This window comes from Haemaphysalis longicornis, unplaced genomic scaffold, assembly GCF_048455015.1.
Source record: "Haemaphysalis longicornis isolate Haplotype H1 unplaced genomic scaffold, Haemaphysalis longicornis Haplotype H1 scaffold_1, whole genome shotgun sequence".
In the NCBI taxonomy this organism is placed as follows: Eukaryota; Metazoa; Arthropoda; class Arachnida; order Ixodida; family Ixodidae; genus Haemaphysalis; species Haemaphysalis longicornis.
The window spans coordinates 19,123,707-19,140,293 of NW_027526203.1; the positions used below are offsets into that span (position 1 = coordinate 19,123,707).

At 45.8% G+C, this 16,587-nt stretch overlaps 1 protein-coding gene across 1 annotated transcript in view; it reads right to left on the bottom strand.

The window, feature by feature from the left end:
* LOC144163304 (CRISP/Allergen/PR-1-like) overlaps nucleotides 1-16,587 on the bottom strand; it is a 36,656-nt gene that overhangs the window by 4,497 nt on the left and 15,572 nt on the right. The window contains exons 3-4 of the mRNA XM_077694228.1: nucleotides 9,636-9,748; nucleotides 4,479-4,575 (exon numbers count right to left, since the gene is read on the bottom strand). Of these exons, the coding sequence (XP_077550354.1) occupies nucleotides 4,479-4,575; nucleotides 9,636-9,748 (210 nt within the window). The remainder of the gene's footprint in view (nucleotides 1-4,478; nucleotides 4,576-9,635; nucleotides 9,749-16,587) is intronic.

The window sequence follows — 16,587 nt, forward strand, 5'->3', positions numbered from 1 at the left end:
GAGAAGACGGCGACAATGACGACGCATGGTGCCCGACCGTCAACACGCACAAGCCGAGATACGACGCCCCGACACACAAACTAGAGAAAAGCGGCGTCCGACGTCTAGTTGTCCATCGACGGCTTTGACGTAGTTTCTCTTATCGACACGGGAGCCGACTACTCAGTAATAAGCGGGTCATTCGCGTCCAAGTTACAAGTTACGACAAGATGGGATGGTCCGCACAAACGCACAGCAGGAGTCCATCTCGTAACACCAAGTGGAACGTGCACATCGCGCGTCGCCATTGACGGCACCACGCAATCTGCAGCGTTCGTCATTTTTCCTTACTGCTCCCGCGATGTAATTCTTGGAATGGACTTTTTGATGGACAACGGTGCAATAAATGATCTGCAAACAAGGTCGATAACCTTTGCCTCTGATCACTCCACGACGCTGTCCCACGACGCTGGTACCCAACTCCGAACACCGTGTTGCTGTAAGGATCGCCGACGATCACGTCACACTGCCACCACGCGCAAGCTAATGATCACCTTCTACTGTGAGGATGCTGCTCCTGGCATCGACGCCATCGTAAAGAGTGACCAAAGTTTGCTTCTCGACCGCGGTGTCTCCGTCGCAAGAGGCATTGCGCGCTGAAAGCAATACAAATCGCACGTTTTTGTCACTAATTTTACGGAGGAATTCCTGCATCTCAACAAGGCCGCTGCAATTGCGTTTCTCTAAAAAACGCAAGAAACAAGTCCAGTGATCGCGGTTGCTGACTTTCAACGCGCCCGCGCAGACGCTTTCAGGCTACCGCATTCTTTAGACGTGAACTCAGCGCTGCCGCAAAAACAGGGACAAGTTGTTGGATTTGCTGCGTCGCTACAGCGAGTGTTTCTCGTCAAACTCAAAATTATGTCAGACACCCCTAGCAAAGCACCGAATTATCACCGAAGATGGAGCACGACCTACCCGACTGTGTTATCTCTTGTGTTATCTTGTGTTGTGCCGCATGTGTTATCTCTTCTGATAGGGAGAGCATTCCGAACTACCGTAAACAGCGAAGAATAATCTTCGTTTATCTACAGTGTTCTGGATACAATTCGACTATTCGAGAAACCATCGTGCCGAGTGATAAATTCCCGCATAGCAGATGCTGCGGCATTCGATTCGTTTGCGCTCGCCTTCACACGTCACTTTGTTGACTTCTGCTTGGCCGCCTGTATTCTTTGAGTTGCTAGGTTCGCTACAATAAACTTGTTTTCCTGGAAGACAACTGCGTCGTCTTTGGCTTCGTGACAATATGATTAGCTAATTCTCATCGAGTGCTGCGTCGAACACTGTACGAGGAGTACTGTACAAAATGGCCCATGCATAAACTTGATGAAACACCATACATGATGAATGCTACAAAGAAGAGAGAGCGAAAAAAACAGACGCACATAAAGAAGTTGCCATCAGCGCAAGAAGCACCAGCTAGACGGTTGCAAGTACGTAATAGATTGACATAGTTTACATTCCACACTTTGTAAAATTGATCGTAATAACACACAGGGACGATAGAAGTACAAGATGAAAATAAACTCCATTTCTCTTCTTGTCTCGTTGTCTCCGTCTATTTTTGGGCTCCACTTACCGCTCCACGTGGTTAGTACTGGAAGGCCCGTATTGCAAATTAGAGCACCAACAAGTTGAGCGCACGTATTCAGGCGCTTAGTTCACTGCCAATCCATGGTCGCCATTAATGTTACAGCTCGGTTTTCGAAAAAGTTTGAATTCAAAACAGAATTTAAAGAAAATATCTATAGCCTCACCGGCAGCTTTTAAAGGGGCCATGCAGACAAAACACAAGTTTGGTTCAGTCGAAAGATTACCTTGTTAGAATCCCACTGCTACCATTTTAAACGCACACTTCTCTCAAACAAGCCATCTAATTACGTAAAAGGGGAATGGCCATGCGACCCACTAGCCCATTTTCCGCAACACAACCTATCGCTGAACTGTGCGATTGGCTGAGGCCGGCAAAATCAGACTCAAATTAGGCAGGGCTTATAAGCTTGCCGAATGAGGTATTTGCTCTTAAATGTAATAAATATTCATTTTAGAGCAGTACGAGTAGTGGGGTAAATGATGCAAGTTACGAAAATACACGTAAACATACAAGTAGCGATGCGCCCTGCAGTTGGTAATGGCCGCACTATGCTTGATTTAGCTGCACAGCAGTCCGGCGCTTTGGAGTTGTCTTGCACGACACTGGCTGATTGGCCTAAGCGACGTTGTCTTACGGACATCCATACTTGTGCAGCGTACCCCATGTTTCACGAAACGATTACTTTCTACCGTAACAAAAACAAGCCAGGTGCAAATACGGCCAAAAACAAAGCAACGATGGACAACGGTCTGCTGCTCAGTATGGCTGCGCCATCTGGCGGGAGAATCAAAATTTTTTTTTCAATTGGTTAATTTTTCAGTGAATACGGCATCGTTTGCTGCCGGATAAGCGCTAGGGGCCCTATAAAACACGAAGTCTTTCGAATAAAGCAAACTTGTATTTTGGGCCATGAAGACAAAATACAAGTTTGTTTTATTGGGAAGGTTTCGTGTTCTATAGTACCAATCAAAATAGCTTGTGCAGAAGCAAACGATGCTTTATCCACTGCAAAATAAATCAACGTAAGCTAAAATTTTGATTCTCGCGCCAAAACGTGTGTTTGAATGACGTTGGCAATGACATCATAAGAGCAGGTCTGTGAGTTAAACTTGGTGTGGAGCCGAGGCTTGCTTACTGTTAGTCAGCCTAGATGGCGCCACCACACCACGGCAAGCTGTTTCCTGGCTTTGGATTGTTAGTGACCGTATTTAAACCTGGATTCTTTTTGCTCATGGAGAAAATAATCGTTTTGTGAAACATGGTTCTCCCTCCACAAATATGGTCACGTAAGACACCGTTGCTTGCGTCAATCGGCCAGTGTCGTCCGAGAGAACCACGAGCACCGCAGTGCTGTGCATCTAAACGAAGCGTAGTGCGCGAAATGTGCGCGCAGTACCGGCAGCAGTACGCATCGGTACTTCTATGCCTATGTGTGCTTTCTAACTTCCACTGTTTATCCCAGCGTTCTTACTGATATAAAAAGAATGTGCCCTAAATTTAAGCACAAATAGCCCGTTCAGCAAGCTTATAAGTTATGCCTAATTTGCATTCGCTTTTCCCGGCCTCGGCCAATGGCAAAGCTGGCTGCAATGATCTCATAGGTTCTGTTGCGGGAAATGAGCTTGTGGGTCACAGGGCCATTCGCTTTTTCCTAATTATAGAGCTTATTTGAGCGAAGTTTACGTCAAAGGTGGTGCCAGCATGATTCTAGCAAAGTAATCATTTGAATGAACCAAACTTGCAATTTTTCTGCATGGCTCCTTTAAACACCATCGGGTTCAGCGGTAAATGACGCGCTTATTCGCTATAAAATCACACTGATACAAACTTCCGTGAATCTCCTTCGACACGCTATCTGTGAGTTGTCTTGGTCTTAAAAAGGCACACACACCTAAAAACGTTACGATACCTAGAATAGGATTTTCGCAAAAAACGTATACAACACTGTGGCTTCACCAATTAGCAAACTGAGTGCTTCCGTTCAGTAATGGCGCAGCACAGATCATGTTTTCGGCTAGGCCGTGCACCGTAGTCCCAGGCGACTGTTGTCAATTTGATTAGAAGACATTGGTCAAGTGAACTGCTCAAGCTGTGCTGTATAAACAATAATAATTACCAGTGTGCAAAGTTTTCTTTCTATTCCTGTCACCTTCATGGAATTTATACATCTTTTCTTCTACTTGAAATCCCTCACGATGTAAAACACTAGTAGAAACGATGGTGACGATTTGCCTGATAACTTAATAGCAAAATGTGTCTGATGGAGGCGAAAAGCAAAACCGCCCGTGTGTACGAGATTTCGGCGCACGTTAAAGATCCGGAGCCGGAGCCCTCCACTACGGCGTGCCTCATCGCCTGCGTTGCGTGGGCGCGTTAAATCCTACAATCAATCAAATAGCAAAATGCGATGTAAATTACTTGGGCTGAATTCAATTTCTTGCAGCAGTAGAAAGCCCCTTACTGTAGTTGTACAGTTGTAGAAAGTGGGAATAGGTGAAAAAATAATCCGCGCCCATGCCCAATAGAATCATGCCTACTATTTCAGTGAAGTGACCTGCCCACATCCTTGTATAAGCTTATTTATCATGCTAGTGTTTTTTAAATCCTGACCATGTCTGCCATCTTGTTGTTACTGCCTCTGTTAAATAAGGTCTCCCTAGTTTCCACTATAAAATATGAGCAACCTTGGCCATCTCCCGCGCGGGTATATATAAATTTCTTCGGGGTTTCGAAACCCCACCGAATGAGCACTAGGCAACGGGTTTTTTGTTTATATTTTTGTCGCTATTAGGGCTACGTGGGGTACGATCAGTTACTTTTTACACGAGGTTGGCATACGTACTCTGCACAGTCCGGTCGGTTTGTTGCAATAGCTCCCTGTTGGACAAGCACTGCATGTTTCTCCTTCTATGTAGACAGGCTCGGTCAGGATGTTGCCTCTGGTGAATCGGAAGGAAACAAAGTACACAAAACCCATTACAAAGATCGCCAGTTTGCATTTCCAATTTTCCAGGCATCAGTACGGGTTCAAACGTGCAATTCTTCCCATCTTCATCGCCTGTTTCCAGGAGGCGTTCTTTATTTGTGAACGCACCGGAGAACAAATGCCACTGTACACGCGTAAATTGTCCAGAAGGACGACCGGTACCAGTAAATCTACTTATAGTCATCTCGTCCAGCAAACAAACGAACGCTCTGTTAAGACACCGTTAGCACGGCGGCTCGACACCTAAGTTATAGGGGCACTGTTTTGAAGGGCTATAATTGTGTGGGCCATGAGACGAAAAATCCGACGGCATTGCTCATGCTATGGTTGGATTAATCCACGTGCCACGCCTTCACCTCAGTAAAAATGAGACTCAAAACGAGAATGCCTTCATCGTGGCTCCATAAAGCGCGAGGGGCAGTCAGCAGACTGTCTGGTGTTCGTCTGAGTTACTCGTGCGGTTTTTGGTGACTTAAAGGGATTCGACGCCTGCAGGGTGCACCGCCAGGTTTCGCGGCGGCAAATTGCGTTCCACAACATAGGTATACAAATGATGCCGGATCTTGGGAAGCGTACAAGGTGGTGAAAAGATGGAAACCCCAGCAACTGGTTTTCCTCCAAGGGTATTGGGGTCCCATACGCGAAAGCGATGTCGTAGTGCACCAATATTTCATAATTATTGAAAATGTAGTCACGATGCTTTCGCTTTCAAGCCACGTGAGGACGCTTATGTGCTACGATGAATTGTTGTAGAGTGCTTATGTGTGTTTGATGTGTTCCAAAAGTTCCAACACAGGGTTTTTTTTTTGCACTTCGCTTGCATATTTGCCATGTGTACCTTGTCAACACAAAGGGCTGCCACTTAGTTTGCTGTCCCGCAGAATCCACACATAAGGATTTGCTCTAGGCTTGACTCTACACTGCTGTCGCTCGATAAGGCGAAATAGGTATCACGGGGTCATCATCGTCCGTCCCAGAATACTGCGCTAACTCATCGCAAAATTTTGTGCGAATGTGGGGTAAGCGTTAAATTACGACCCGTGTTGGCGCTTATAAAAAGTTAGGTGTTTTGGCGTGCGCGACTAATTCATGCAACGCCGTACGTAGGATCTGTTTGCGCATAATTTTGATATGTGTACTCCTGAAAGCTTTATTCACAAACAATTTGATTGTCACGGAGACAAAAATTGTGATACGGTAAAGGAGGAAGAACATGTTGGATCCCACAGCACTGTGACGTTGTGGCTCATGGTGCTATAAGTCCTCCGGATGAAGCATCCTGTCATAGCTGAACCATGCTGCCGCTTGTCGCATGCGGCTTAAAACCAATGACGTCTATGAATAGTACGTTGTAAACGATATCACGCCTAGCATCACCAAGGCATGATAAGAAGAGCGCACTTGACCGGAACAGGGAAACCTCACATGCGTGTGAATTTGGAAAGAGCTGGTGAGTTACATAATGGGAAAGCATTTTCCCTCTTAGGCGGAGCTGGGTAAACCTCCACAGCGAAAGCGGGGGGCCTATCCTAACAGGAAGCCCTCTCTCCTGCCTGCTGATTAGGTAAAAGAAAAACAATGGTGTCCATGGCACAGAGAAACCTTGAGGAATCATGCTAATTATGCCGCGGTTCCTGTGAACCTAAAGATGTTCCCAGGAAGCCATTCCATACGCGCCTTTCCGCATTTTGTCCTCATCCGTGTCAGTTCCCATATACGCACTTCTCTCGCTGGTTCCGCAAAAGGGTAACAAGCCGGAGGCATCAATGTGCGTGGGCTGATAGGTCTTTCTTAAAAATGATAGTCTTTCTTGAGATACTTTAACGCGGAAATTTTGGTCTGTTAATAGGTCTGCCACTCGATACAGCCGCCCGGCGAAAGTGCAGGCAGTTGCTGAATGAGAAGTTTATATAGGCAAAGCAATTCTAAACATTTAAATCTGGGGGTAATGTTCAACTGGTCAACGTAGTTGAAGAAAAATAAACCATTACGCATATCTCATTCAAAACATCAATACATAAGTCATATTTGCAGTGTTCCCTGACTATAAAAGTTGGCCGCGTATCTGCGCCTTTCGTTGCAAATGTCGTCAAAAGACGATAGTCTTTGTAGACATTTGCCAAGGAAATGCCCCCCTTCGCTTTCCAGCTCACCTCTTATGCTGTTCCTCTTCCGTCGCGTTCATCCCAAGGTAAACACACTAAAGATTTGCTCAAGGCGATTAGATTTTACTTCGTTCCTCTGCTACAGGCGGGGTTCCTCGCTGCCAGCGCTGCAGTACGGCGGAGACGCGCGGGAATCGAGGCGGCCGACTTCAAGGTTTATAGAACCGCGTTGTCGTGCTCCACGTGCGTTCCAAGCAGAACGGGAAACCTAGCTAGTGGAACCTTTCTTTGCTGTTGCCGCGTGATTTCTGATATGCCGCCCGGAGGTGGCGCGGGCAACAGCAGGCGGTACGCGTTGCTCTGCAGTAGATGTAGAATATCATTTGCTATCGAAACACCAAGCATGCAGGATTTTTTAAATAAAGGAACACTGGAAATATCCCTTGTGTACTAATTTCCTGTCTTATATTTGCGTAATGTCTTGTTTTTGGTCAACAAAGTTGACAGATATGAACATATAAACCGGGCTTAGATGTTTACATTTGGCTGTGAGTATATAAGACTATTGCGCAGTAAGCATTTTACTTTGGCCGGGTGGCTGAATGGAGTCACAGACACACAGACGGACAGACAGACCAAAATGTCTGGGTTTAGTAGCCCAAGAGAGACTATCATCTTTAAAAAACATGGATGCTTGATTTTGCCGACAGCAAACGAAATACTAGCTACTGTAGAAAAATGGCCACGTATCTGCTCCTTTCGTTGTAAATGTCGCCGAAAGACGATAGTCCACTGGCGCTTCTGCCAAGCAAAGCCCCCCTTCTCTTTCCTGTTCACCTCTCATGCTGTTCCTTCCCCGTCTCATTCCTTCCAAGGTAATGCGCTAGAGGCATGTTCAAGTTAATTTAAATTTACCGAGTTGTACTGCTCCAAGTGGGGTGTCTCAATGCCAGCGCTGCCGTACGGTGGAGACGCGAGTGAATTGAGGCACTTTACTACAACATTTACAGAACCACGATGCCCTACTGCACGAGCATTCCAAGGGGAACGTGGATCTCATCTAGTGGAACCTTTCGTTTCTATTGCCATTTGATTCCTAAATGCCGCCAGGAGGTAGCAGTGTCAACAGCAGGCGACGGTTTTTTGCCGTTGATGTAGTATTTCAATTGTTATCGCAAAAACCAAGCATCCATGAATTTTCTAATGAGGGAACACTGCAAATATCTCTTGTGTATTTAGTTTCTGCCTTATATTTGCGTAATTTCTTTTACTTGTTCAACAATGTTGACAAGTATGAGCGCTGACATTGGATTTAGACGTTTAGATTTGGCTGTGAGTGTATAAGACTATTGCGCAGATTTTATTTCACTTTGGCCAGGTGGCTGAATCGAGTCACAGACTCAGAGACACACAGACAGACAGAGAGAGAGACAGACGGAGAAAATTTTCTGCGTTTAAGTAGCCCAAGAAAGATTACCATTATATGTTATTTCACTTTGGCCGGGTGGCGGAATTGGGTCACACACAGACAGACAGACAGACAGGCAGACCAAAATGTTTTGCCTTTAAGTAGCCCAAAATGACTATCGTCCTAAATACGAACCGCGGAGCGCACCGCCGAGGATTGTGGTGGCACCACCTGACGGTGACCCTTGGTGCGGAAGTCCGTGTGTTGCCCCGAGCCCCTGCCCATTGACGCCACCAGGGTCGCCACGAGTACCTTCGGCTATGCGCTCCGCTCTTCGTATTTGCTTTCTCCGTGACTTACGCGGCGACGAAATTGTACTCAGTCATGAATCAGTCCATACATTGTGTGCGGAGTGCACAAGCTCTGAAAAAAACGGCGCCAGAGCACGCCGTTTTTCAGCGTTCAGCGACCATTGCTGTGCTCATAAAGTGCCAAGTCTAGCCACGAGTAAATTCCCAGAAAACGCAAGGAAAATACTGAGGAAGACATTCCGGCGGATAAGCGCCCGTGTTCCGACTCTTATGGAGCAGGGCCGACAGAAAACTATAGTATTTCTACGACAGTTGCAGCGAAGCAAGCAGACATGCGGCCAGTTTTTGTTTCTGGAGTACAATGGTTTGGCATCCCCACGCTTCGAGATTGGGTAACAACCGCCGAGCTACCAGGGTGAATATTTTGCCAATTTAAACGCCCGCGTGCAATGACTAAAATAGGCATCGCATGTACACGTTGTGCGTTGGCGTGTGATGAAGTGTTGCGAGATTTTTAGACTCATTGTTACCGGGTGTGCAAGAAAAAGTCCTCATTAGGCCCCTGTGCACTCCTTTATCAGGAACCGTTGCAAAACCTAAAGAAAGCTTAGTCATTTTGATGAAGAGAATCCCCAGATTTTTTTTTCAAGAATATAATCACTGTGTAGGACGCTCACTTAATGCCAGTGAAGTTACATCCGACAACACCCAGTCATCGAACAAGGCGCAGGGTTGAGTGGCTTGTATAGTTAAGTTGGTTTTCACAATTAGGTTTGCATATCGTGAAAATTTCCCTCAGGGTTTTGGATGTTCTGATGTGAACCTGCTTTTTCTACGCGCAAATGCTCGTGTAAAGAGGGAGGTGTTGGAATAATTTAACGTTTCTTATACTCCTGATGCCACCATTTTACACATTCATAAAAATATTTGTTGACACGTATAAATGTGCACCGGAGGGGAAATGCCCCGCGTAACACTTTGCTGAGGCTCTATGAAGACGCACGTTGCACGTGAAGCATAAAATTTTGTTTAAGTTGTACAACCCGAAATGACGACAGGATAACAAAACCATGATAGAGCTACGGTGAACCTCGCAATGCAGAGACTACTTTATTTAGTTCAATTTAATAACATAACCACGCAGTCTACACAACGACCCAGTGCTTTTGTTTGAAATTACCCTGCTCACCGGGGTCCATAGTTGCAGGCCTGGGTTGTCTGGTACCGATTGGTGCTGTTGTCGTTTTCTAGAGTGTAGAAGGTGTAGCCGCAGCCGACATAGCGGGAGTTCCCCCACATGAGCTGCAATATATCAAAAATCAAAATCAAGTGTTACCCCCCGCCCCAGTGATGGTGCAGCGGATTTTAATGCGCTGCCACTTGCGGGATTTTGATATTCATTTCGATATTCAATCTCCACTAAAATTTCACTAGTTATTTGCCCATTCGGTTTTGGAATTCACAAGTGTCATACATTTAGGGTACTTCTGAATAACACGAACATCAAACCGGACAAACAATCAATGAATAGATATTACAAATGTTTGTATGAGAGAAATACGCCTTCTAAAAGGTAGAATACGGTAGGAAAGAGAACATCTCTGAGAGTATCGCCGCAGCAGTCCTTCCGTACACTTCAAACTGATTGATTGTAGGGTTTAACGCGCCGACGCAACGGAGGCGATGAGGCGCGCATTAGTGGAGGGCTCCGGATTAATTTTGACCACCTGGGGATATTTAACGTGCGCCGAAATGTCGTACACACGGGCGTTTTTGCTTTTCGCCTCCATCTACACTTCAAACTAAATTTACTATCAGAAAAAGATTGTTGGGTGGCTCAGTAGCACTCAAAGAGTTGCAAGTAGTGGCAAAGGGCTGGTACATTCCTCAAAAAAAAAATCGTTCTCAAGAGATCGTAGCCGTAGTATACAGCCACGCTGAGTGTACTAAAGACAAGGGTACCCCCGTATTGCTTGCCTTAAACTCTTTACTGCTCGATGTTTTCAGCAGCGAATGTTGAAGGGTATCCCCAGGATACATTTATTGTGATAACGCTTCTGTTGTCCCGGCGGACCTATAGCTAGTATATCGTTTAGGCACTGTAACAAAAAACTTTCGTCTGAAGAACTACAGTGTAACCTATGTGAATAGTTTCTACGCGAACAGGGTCGCGGGCATGGCAGACAAACTGCATTGGTGAAGCCTGCTGCAGAATCTTGACCAACGTAAAGGTATGATCTTAACGAACATAAGAAATCTTTACAAAGGTTTCGAAATCATAATATGGCCCCCCATGTGGCCCTGTATGTTTACCAGCTTATATGGAAGGGTTTTGCATACCTCGGCAAAGTTGGCGCGGCTCACTTAAACTCACTCACAATTTTTTTTTCGAATCACCACTCACTCAAACTCACACTCAATGCTGAGCAGCACATCTGCGCTCACTAAACTCAAACTCACATTGAGTGCAAAACTCAGAACTCACTCGGACTCAAAACTCAAAATGTACCCAGAACTCAAAATGTACTCAAACTCAAAATGGACCTAAAACTCATATGTACTCAGAACTCAAAATGTACTCAAAACTCAATATGTACTCAAACTCAAAATATACTCAGAACTCAAAATGGAATCAAACTCAAAATGTTCTGAGAACTCAAAATGGACTCAGAACTCAAAATGTACTCAAAACTCAAAATGTAGTCAAAACTCAATATGTACTCACACTCAAAATGTACTCAAACTCAAAATGTACTCAGAACTCAAGATGGACTCAAATTCAAAATATATTCAGAACTCAAAATGCACTCAAACTCAAAATGTACTGAGAACTCAAAATGGATTCAAACTCAAAATGTACTCAGAGCTCTAAATGGACTCAAACTCAAAATGTATTCAGAACTCAAAATGGACTCAATCTCAAAATGTACTCAGACTCAAAATGTACTCAAACTCAAAATAGACCCAAAACTTAAAATGTACTCAAAGCTAAAAATCAACTCAGAACTCCAAATGGGCTGAGAACTCAAAATGAATTCAGGACTCAAATGGCCTCACAACTCTCTCGTGCTAGGAATTTACTGTGGCTCAGATGGACTCTGATTTCATTAGCATTCAATGTTGTCAAATTCACCCTTGGTAAAAATATTACGGGTGCATATTCGTGAGCTCAAAATCTTGCATTTGCCACGACATGACACTGTAGCTCCTGTGAGGTGGGAAACAATTTTCGTTGCAGAATTAATACAGCTATACCTGCTGCCCATGGTGACTAGCGGTGGTTGTAAGCAATTGTACATATATATTGGATACCAAACTGTTGATGTAGGCTCCGTGTTCGTGTTTATGACAGAGGCGGTCCAGACTCGATGGTGTGCTGGTCCCCAGGTCGAAACAAGCAAGATTGGGTGAGGGGATGTGCGCTCACTACTCCGTTCATTTATGTCGAAGCTGTTTAGGGTTACGGTTCCGTGCATTCTTGCTCTGCATCCAGAAAAAACGCCTTGCGTCAAAGCGAACTGTCCCCGCGAATCTCTGAAGTGCGAGGCGTTCATGGATATGCCTTCGCTTTTTTAATGCGTAGCATTCTTTGCCGAGTACCCCCATCTCCCTAACCCCACCAGGATCGTGTAACGCCCTGCATTTACACAAAAATGCAGATATCACGGAAGTTCAACGTCTAATAATTATAACAGCGTAAATAGAGAATTGATCAACTAAATGTTAAAAACTAAATAAATAATAAGAACAAAAAATACCGAAAATGGCGAACCGTAACACGGGAGTAATAGATAGTCTCAGATTGGGTTAAAATTCAGAGAGATGTGGTGCTAAAGAATGTGGGGTATCGAATTTAGGGTCTCTGGGAGGGAAATCACGTGGGACAAACAGAAAAGTGCCTCGTTGTTTGCTGAGGCACTTGTATTAGTTTTTATTAGCATTTGCTAGGTGGGATGAGCCCTCGTAGCTCGGCTCAGCACCAGGCTATCGTTGTAAGCAATTACCGCCACCGTTCCCAGCTGTTAATTTCCAGCATGCACGCGTGTGCGAGTGCGAGTGCGCGTGCGTTTGCGTGTGTGTGTGTGCGTGTGCGGGTGCGTGTGCGTGTGCGTCTGCGTGTGCGTGTGCATGTGTGTGTGCGTGTGCATGTGTGTGTGCGTGTGCGTGCGTGTGTGTGTGTGTGTGTGTGTGTGTGTGTGTGTGTGTGTTGCGTCTGTCATCTGTTCTTTCATTGTGTTTGAGATGTAGTCGTTGGAGAACTGCAGAGCCCGAGTTAATTATTTTCCTTTACATTGTCATCATGTGCTAGTTTTGATATGTTCGCTGGTTTCTCATTGTAATAAAATCAGTTCGAACGCACACACAAACTGCGCGTGCTTATTTTTCTGAAGTGTTTTCCTTCTGTCGCAATGTCTGTTTATGTCTTGATGGCTCTGCTGCCTCTCAATCTCCTACACTGTAGCAAGGATTTAATGTCTCACATGTAAATGGCCAATTCGGGATTCGAGTGCACGTTGGTACACTGTGGGAAGGAAATTACGGACAGGAAACGCGGCCGCAAGGCTTAATCATAAACAAATGTGAAATTCGCCTTTCTAATGAGCTCTGATGTCCCATTACCTATGGTCGTCCACAATTTCCACAAAACCATATGTGTCGAAGGATTTGCTTGTTTGCTGGGACACGGGGAAATGGAGGAAGTAACGTTTGAATGGTAGCTATTAGGAGAGAGTTTTCGAGTCTTGTGATTTCAGTTCGAGATCTTGGCATGGCTTTTGTACTTACCCAATGCCATCCTGCCTCGATGATTCAGCTATTAGACGCGAATATTTTTATTATTATATACCGCATTGATGGACATCTCTGAACAAGCCCTCGCATGTATATAGGACAATTGCCTTACGGGTTGGCAGGGAATTTCGGTTAAGCAGGAATTAAAGAAAGATACCATTTGCTATATCCTCATAACTATAATCAGAAAGCATTTTTATATTTGTCCCACCGGGTCTCCCTCGACGAGACCTTTAATTTGATACCCCACAGACCCTAGCAGGATCATATAGAATTCATACCAGTCAAACTAACCATGACTCTCATGACTGTAACCAGGACGCATTATTTAAATGTCCGACGTGATTCCCCTAACAGCAACTTTCAATTTGATATCCCACATGCTTAGCGGCCTAACCTTGAATTTAACCCAATCTGTGACTCATAATGACTATCTCATGATTAGAATAACGAAGCCTTTTTATTTGTAGCACGTGATTCCCCTCGTCAAGACCGTACATTTGATACCCTACACGTCCTAGGGGTCACTTCAAATTTTTACCCAATATAAGACTCGCCATGACTATCTTATGGTTATAACCAGGAAGCATTTTTGTATTTCTCCGAGGTAATTCCGCTCATCAAGACCATTAATTTGATACCCATCACATTCTACCGGAATCAATTTGAATGCTAAACCAATCAATGACTAACCATGACTATCTCATGATATAGCCATACCGCATTTTCGTCCCACGTGATTTCCCACATCGGAACCTTCAATTTGATGCCCCGCACACCCAGTGGTGTCATTGTGAATATAAACCTAATTTATGACCCACCTTGAGTACGTAATGATTATAATCAGGAAGCACGCGAATACCCTCATCGAGACCTTTCATTTGATACGCCACACGCCCTAGCGCAATGAACTTAAATTTTAACCGAATCTATGACTAACCATGGCCACGTCATCATATAACCATAACTCATTTTTTCCCGAATGATTCCCCACATCGAGACCTTGATGTTGATTCCCCAGATGCCCTCGCAGCGTCACTTTGGATTTTAATCTAATCTATCACTCATTATGACTGCCTGATGACTACAATCAGGAAGCATTTTTTTATTTACCCCGCGTGATTCCGTTAATCGGGACCTTCCATTTGATACGTTACACGCCTTAGAGTCATCAGTTTGACATTTCACCCAATCTAATGCGGTCATTATTCTGTCTGAAGGGGCGTCGCCCAGTCAATTCAGCTAATTCATTTGAAACAGCAGAAGGGACAGCCCCCGCCCCCTTTTCCCCCCGGCTCTCACCTCTTCCTTTGTGACCCCTAGTGTATCAAGCCGTTAACAGTAGCAGGCGAACAACATGCAAGCAAGCGCCGCAGTGTGCTTTCCCACCACCCTTTCCCACCTTCTTAATGTATCCATCAGGTGGAAAAGTTAAGACAACCCTTTTTTATGACCTCACCAGTCCATTATCACTCACGGTCCAGTCGCGAAAATTAGGTATACAGCAAGTGCTTATGGCCATGAAAATTGAACAAGAAACTAAAAAAAATCAGACACCCCTTCACTCCCAACCGATCACGCGGATAGCGACTGGTGCCGTACCCGCAGGTAACCTGAATTCCGAACCGACAGCGACGCAGGAAACTTACAGCCAACCATAGCTGCCTGCTAGGCTACTCATATGTACTCAAACTCAAAATGGACTCAAAACTCATATGTACTCAGAACTCAAAATGTACCCAAAACTCAATATGTACTCAAACTCAAAATGTACTCAAACTCACAATGGACTCGAACTCAAAATGAACTCAGAATTCACTAGGTCTGATATCTTAATCACACTGAGGGGGAACACGGCCGCGCGCTACATTCCGTCCGCGGGAGCCGGCTGTCGGCATTCCGGGAAACTTCGCACACTTGCACAGTTCGTTTGCAACGAGGCTATGTTATGCGCGTGCAAAGATACCCGGAACGTCTACAGGCGGCTCCCGCGCACAGAATGAAGCGCGCGACCGTGTTCACCCTAAGTGTGATCAATATACGGCCCGAGGGCGGCCTGTAGGGGCGCCACTGAAATCCCCCTAGCTGCCCGTTTCGAAAGCAGCCGCGGGAGTCCGCGCCCCGCTCCGAAGTGCCGCCGCTGCTTTTGCGGCACGTTCACGACTGAGATTTACCGTTTGCGGGCGTTTGAAATCCATGTTTGTGTGGAGCAGTCACTCTGTTCGCAAATGGGGTGTGTTTACGACAGTATAAATGTTTCTGACGCGGTCGTAGTGTGGTATATTCGGTCTGTATAAGCGCGAGGTGTGTGCCACAGGCCAGCGTCGCGGAACCAGCGTATGATGAAGCCGATTGTAGTTAAACTGACCTAAATTTACTAGCCATGTCTCCGTAACCACCGGTTCCTCAGATGTTCATGCTACGGCTATACACTACGATTTAAATCGGTTTTGTGCGCTTACATAATCAGCGGAGCACTCATACCTGACAGCACGCCAGTTACGTTTGCCAATATTATACCTCAGATATTGATCACCACCATTTACAAGCCAGTCTGTGTTAATTTCTGGAATATTCAACAAAAGTACGATGCACAATGCATAATTATACTCGGGGATCAGCACACGACAGAGTCGTCTTGTCGTGCTCATGAGGTGAGCGCCCGCAAGCATCCATCTGCTACATATATCCTCTGCGAGCAGCGCGGAGACGGGCTTAGAATATAATCCGCGTCCCCGGGTAGCTCTTGCAGGCGATCGCGTACTCTACGAAGACGCAGCTGCTTTTTAAGCAGGCTGTCGAACCGGAATTTTTTCGGGTTCGGTTCGGGTTCGGGTTCAAGCCTTTCGGGTTCGGTTCGGGTTCAGTTCCGGCGCACCATTCCGTTCCGGTTCGAACCGGTTCGAACCGGTTCAAACGGGTTCGAACGGGTTCGGAGAAAAAAAAAGCAGGCGTTTTTTAAGTGCGAATGCACTTGATAAGCGACCCCAAACCTTCCACCGCCGGCGGCGGCGGCGGCGGCGTCGGCGGCGGTGGCGGCGTCCGCAGTCCTCCTCTCTATATAAAAAAAACAGCATTCGGCGCCAGGTTTCGATCCGAGAACTTTGCGGCCGCAGCGCGACGCTCTACCGACTAAGCCACGGACGCGACGCTGATATCAGTGTTAGTAACGCGCCTTATATGTTTAACGCATTCAAACTACGTCGTCAGCGGCGTGCGTTGGCGACTCAGCGGCGTTATAGCGGCTTGATAACTGCGTGGTGTACACGTGATACTACAAACCCGATGGAAGAGATGGAAGAGAAGGCGGCGAGGCGGTGGGCTGCGGGGGCCGAGCGCAAGCGCCGCAA